The sequence below is a fragment of the Cyprinodon variegatus genome, unplaced genomic scaffold (assembly GCF_000732505.1).
Source record: "Cyprinodon variegatus isolate N-32 unplaced genomic scaffold, C_variegatus-1.0 Scaffold461, whole genome shotgun sequence".
NCBI classification, from domain to species: Eukaryota; Metazoa; Chordata; class Actinopteri; order Cyprinodontiformes; family Cyprinodontidae; genus Cyprinodon; species Cyprinodon variegatus.
This window is the reverse complement of record NW_015150914.1, coordinates 627201-632908: the sequence shown is the minus strand read 5'-3', so window position 1 is coordinate 632908 and position 5708 is coordinate 627201. Positions and strand designations below refer to the sequence as shown.

The following is a 5708-nucleotide window of genomic DNA, read 5'->3' as shown; positions in this document are numbered from 1 at the left end:
ATCTCCAGATGCATTTGAGTTATCAAAAAAGTACTCCAGAGTGTTGTTCAGCATGGGGGTGAGTAGAAAATGAAGGCTAATCATGTTTTGGGTGTACTATTCCTTTAAGTGCAGTTTTAGTTTCACCTGGTTTCATTTGGTAAAAAGTCTTCTTTAAGGAACCTTTGGCTTTCCAATTATAACCTGAAAATTTATTAATCTGCCGATTAATCGATTTGCAAAATAATCGTTACCTGTAGCCCTATGTGCCACGCCCCTTTTTCATTTCAGATTCTTCTTATATAATTTCTCACTCTGCTTTCCTCTTTCTATAAGAGATTTCTGTTTATTCACTTATGTTCTCTCACAAATGTTCATAGTAGGGCTGAAAAAACTAGATTAATTGAATATTGAAAAATTGTCAACTAATTTAGTAATCGATTATTCGTTAACTGGATTAAAGACAAATATTCATTTTTTTGGACCATTTCTCTTCTGAGGGCTTTTCTTTCTACTTGGTTTCATGGAGTTCAGTGATTTACATCAATCTTCTTCCACCTGTTTAGCAAAGTTAACAAAGAGCAAATATCTTCAGATAAAAACCCAACATTTGGAAAAAGTCGTTCTTTCTTTTTTCAAAGGGAAATCCGAACCATGTGCAGATATGTGCCAAAACAATATTTACAAAAGCTTGTGCATTGCAGTTTATTTTATATCAAATTTCCCCTTAATCAAACTCTGATGTACAAATTAAAATTGAGTTTCAACATGCATTACAGATCGCTGCGTCGTCAGAAGTGAACTTTCATCATTGAAACACAGTAAAAACCCGTATGGATGCCACCCGTCCCGACCCCGCGCTCGTTCGCTCGTCCCCCCCAGAAATAAAACGATTGTTTTAAATACCCCCGCCCCGTCTTCAGATAGCTGTGTCCATGTGGAGGAGGGCCGGTCCTACCAGAAACGCTCAGCTGGATGCAGCTGGTGTTGCCATGGCCACGCGTGGCTTGGCACTGCGAGCGGCGCCCTCCGGCCGCGCAGATCGGCCCGGTTTGTGTGGGTAAATGCTAATGATAGCTAATCACGCAGCAAAAGACGCAGGGGGCTGATTTCATTGTTCTGTCACGCTGGATTAAAAAGCACAAACTTCACCGCCACACATGCAAACGTGCCGCAGAGCACGCCGTGACATTCACGACTAATGAGACCGAGGAGGAGGGAGGGGCTGGAGCAGTGTTTAGTTTTCCTCGCTTTAGGCTGTCAGAGGAGCGTCGGTGAGTCCGACAGGAAGTCAGGACCGCCTCCGACAGCAGGTCCTCGCTCTGTAAACATTGACCTGTTAAAGCTGAGTGAGTCAAAGCGTCACTTCCTCTAAACTATACCGGCCAAATCCACTTCTACTGAGGCAGAGGGAAAAAAGAAGCAGCATTTGTTACCATCGCCAACACCCTACGAGCACCCCCCCCCCCCCACCATCAGCACTACATTCACAAAGATCCTCCATCAGAACGCCCAGAGGTGATGCTTGGTTCCACTGGATAAGAACGGAGATGAACGAGCCCTGTGCGCTCCTGCAGGAGACGCCGGTGAAGCAGACGGTGACAGAAGGCGTGAGGAAGCAGAGGGGCGGGGTACATCGGGAGATTAAGGCACTTTAAGACTCCCGACGGATGTGGGTGAGAGGCGACAGCAGCCAGGATGTTTCTCTCCAGTCCAAACTAGAGCTACATGTTGGATAAGCTTCCCTGGGAGAGTTTACCAAGGCAGATAGACTAAAAAAACAAAACGAAGGCCGATAGATAGAGCAGGGGGGGACAACTATGTATGGAGGATGTGTGCGTTTGTGAGCAACTATGAGTCATTTCTATTGTGCATGTGTGTGAATATATCCCTTGGCACGTGAAAGAAAGAAAAAACAAAGACGAGCTCCTGAGCTTCCCTTCAGTCGGCACCGATGGCCCGCCTGCCTGATCCGAGCGCTTCCAGATCAGGTTGCATAAGGCTGAAGATCCTCTGTCAGATGAAATCCATCCAGAGGAAAAATAATAATAAAGTGGCAAAGATATTTTAACGTAGCAATGAAAAGAAACTGGGCACATGAGGCTGCCTGTCAGCGCTAGAAACGAGGGTGAAGGGTTGGGATGAGTGCTGACTATGGCACTGCTAGTTGGAGATCTGCTGATGTGTGTGGATCCTGACACACGCACGGCGTCCCTGTGGCTCCGGGTCAAAGGTCACAGGGAGAGCGGCTCCAGTAAGTGGCACATTGTTAAAAGCAAAGAAAAAAAACAAAGAGAAAAGGAGAGAAAAGCACTAAGTTGCTCTGGAGGAACTGAGCCGTGCTGCTGTACATCACAATAGCCTAGGCTGGACTATAAAGTGCATACTGAACCAAACCCCCCCACCCCACCCCCCTGTGTGTGGAGGTGTTCCCGTTCACGCCTGTGAGTTCCTCGAAAGCAGCGCTAACGTCGCCTCCTTCATTTTGCATGGCTGCAGAGAAGACTTTAAAATATTATCTTACACTGGAAATGAGACAAACCTTAATTACAACATGAAGACGTCGCTCGCAAACACATTGGCAAAACAAGAGCAGAAGATTGCTAAAACACCACCCGCGCCCGTCCTCCACCTCCATGTCATTCTGGGTGAATGAGTGAGCAGAAAAGGAGAAACTGAAGTCGTCTGTGAATTCGCTGTCCGGCGGCCGCCAGCCGTGGCGCCGTTAAAGTTTCGCCACCGGCGCCTTGGCCTCTCTGAAAGGAAGTTATTCATGATTTATACACAGCTCCTCGGTTGCCCTGGCGACCTAGAGAAAGTGTCCTGATTGGCTTCCTGTGGAGTCCCAAGAGTTCTGGCCCATCAGAGCCTGATTTGGACCGGCGTCCTGGACCTGAGCCGCCTCGCCGTCAGAGTCGTCCCGCAGGACGAGGAGTTAGGAGTCCACGTCTTCTAGATCGCTCTTTGAATCGCCGAGCATCATGGGAGACTCTGAGCCCTGTGGACAGAAGAAGAGAAAATTAAACATCAGAGTACAAAATATGAAGTAGTAAGAAAAAAATAAAATCAGAGCTCAGGTTGGGATTTGAACCCAAGACTTTCTTGTTTCAACAAGAAGGGATGTGGGCGTTTCCAGAGGTAGAAATGTAGAAACAATGGCGCAGCATTCATAAGCTAGGAGGTGACACCAGGATTAAAATGCTCAATCCAAACCCACTCATTGTGTCTTCTGTTCGCACCAGATAAACTCTAACAATCTGTGTAGAAACGCTGAGAAGCACAGCAGGAGCCCCAAGAATCCGCTTTGAATCCACGGCTAATAGGAACCGTAGGAGGGAGCAAAGCCTTCCAGTCTGCAAGCTTTATTCCTTCTGAATGTGAGCTGCTGTCACAGCATGAGTCATTTCAGACCCCCGTTGGGTTGTTGACAATGACTACCTGTCGGAGGCTTCGCTCTGCATTCTCATTGGCCGGGCTGCCGTCTGAGCCGTTGCTGCTGCCAGACTGCTCCTTCTCGTTCAGCAGGGCCGTTGCATAGGCCAGGGTGTCCTGCAGGTGATGGAGCACAGAAAAACAGAACTGAGTCTAACAAAGAGCAGCGAGGGACGGGATGCGGAGGTGTTTTACGTTGCATGCTGGTACCTGTGCAGAGATGGTACGCTGGAAGGTTTTATTGGTGGACGTCTCATTGGAGACGTTACTCTGCGGAGTCCAGTAATGTTCAGTCATCTGCAGCCACAAACAAAACCAGTTTTAAATTACGGTACATGATTGTAATTTCATTAAAACACCGGTCCTAAAAAACAACAACTACAAATTGGATGCATTTTAAGTGACGATAAAATAATCACAACACTGTAAATGTGGAAACCTAAAGTTGGAACAATATTTAATGTGGCAAATTAAAAACTGCAGAGTTCTAAATAGGTAAAGTTTAAAGTTAGGTTTAAATAAAAAGGTCAAAAACAGGGTTTATACAGGAACCAGTAACTCTAATTTAATGCTTTTTAATGGTTTTTGAAATAATTTTAATGCCATCAACAAGTACCAATGACTCATAATTATATATATATATATATATATATATATATATATATATATATAAATGGATCACAGCAAAATCCTTCATCATCTCTTCCGTCGACGGGGGGCAACCATGTCCCGTATTCCTCATTTCCAGCCAGTTTTGTTGAAATGTGCATTTTCCCAGCTCTTTCTCCGCCTCTAGCTTCATTTTCGACATATGGCTTTACGATCAACCGTAAGCAGTTCCGCAGAAACTGTAGGGGTAGAACGGTTCACAAAATCCACGGTTCGGTTCACGGTTTTCAGTTCGGTTCGATACATGTTGATTGTTACACCAAAATCCCATAAAAATTTATGGAATTAATGAAAAAAACCCCCCAAAAATAATGGATTGTAATTATTTTAAATGATCCGCGGAAACCCCGGATCATTTCCGTATGTTTTGCTGCTTTGAATTTAATCATCTCGCGCATGCCCTCTACCATCTCCAAGGAACTCAGAGCTGAGCGGACGGGAGCCACAGTGGAGGCTGTAGGCTTTGCTTTGAGCAGCCAGTCTGGAGCGCAGCGGGGCGGAGCGCTGACGGAGTATGAGGGATTTCAGGGGTTAGCCTGACATGTTGGTCATGTTGCTGTTAGCATAAACAAAACGTGTTGCACAATGCTTGCACACTGTTGCACTTTTATCCACAGCTTTCTTCCCGCCGTCATCATAGGTCACTCTAAATGCAAAGTGGTCCCATACAGCAGACCTATAAAGTGCTGCTGGCGCGTCTTCCAACTCCTGTTCTTTCCCACTCGCCATACCCACACAATTCTCCACAACAACTGATTTTTTTCTGCTACACCCGGCTACGCTGCTTCGCTTCTTCTTCTTCTTGTTTACTTCTGGCGGTTGGCTTTGGTCGCAGTACCGCCACCTTCTGCTCTGGAGTGGAAACGCTTCCTCTATGAAAGGAGCAGCGCATGGACCGAACCGAGACAGTCGAACCGAACGATTCGGACGGTTTTCATAAACCGTTCCATTCCTAATATATATATATATATATATATATATATATATATATAAATGAATCACAGCAAAATCCTTCATCATCTCTTCCGTCAATGGGCGGCAGCCATGTCCCGAATTTTCCAATTTTCCAGCCAGTTTTGTTGAAATGTGCATTTTCCCAGCTCTTTCTCCGCCTCTAGCTTCATTTCCGAACATATGACTTTACGATCAACCGGAAGCAGTTCCGCAGAAACACGCAAAACCAGTTATATCTGATAATTCGGACGAAATTGTTTTTATTTATCTTTTTTTTTTTTTTATAAAGCATTTAAATCCCACGATATTCACATTTATTGAATTTTTAATTTAATGATTTAATGACCAGCAGAAACCCTGTGACAGTAGGCGACTGAAATCAACATTTTCAGAAAGAGCTGAAAGATATGAAGAGGAGATCAATAAAATGGATCAATTGAAACGATCAAACTCAACTCCTGCTGCTTTCTGTGATCAAGGTGAAGGAAATCGGTCTCTAAGGTCTAATCCTCACTCATTATAGACCCGTCTCTAACAAACCTAACCAGGTTATTTATGCATCCTGTGAAAACATTTTAGCAAACTTTAAAGGAAAATTCCGGTTTTTAACACTTTTAGCCCATTTTCTGTAGTGTCCAGGATGAAATCGAATGATCGACACCAAACTTTTGACA

The 5708-nt window shown here is 44.8% G+C and overlaps 1 protein-coding gene across 1 annotated transcript in view; it reads right to left on the bottom strand.

Annotated features, from left to right (window-relative positions):
- Window positions 1-1454: 1454 nt before the first annotated feature.
- Window positions 1455-5708, bottom strand: part of usp24 (ubiquitin specific peptidase 24) — a 70762-nt gene continuing 66508 nt past the window's right edge. Inside the window, exons 51-53 of the mRNA XM_015389470.1 lie at window positions 3622-3718; window positions 3418-3528; window positions 1455-2977 (exon numbers count right to left, since the gene is read on the bottom strand). Of these exons, the coding sequence (XP_015244956.1) occupies window positions 2915-2977; window positions 3418-3528; window positions 3622-3718 (271 nt within the window). The 3' untranslated portion in view covers window positions 1455-2914. The remainder of the gene's footprint in view (window positions 2978-3417; window positions 3529-3621; window positions 3719-5708) is intronic.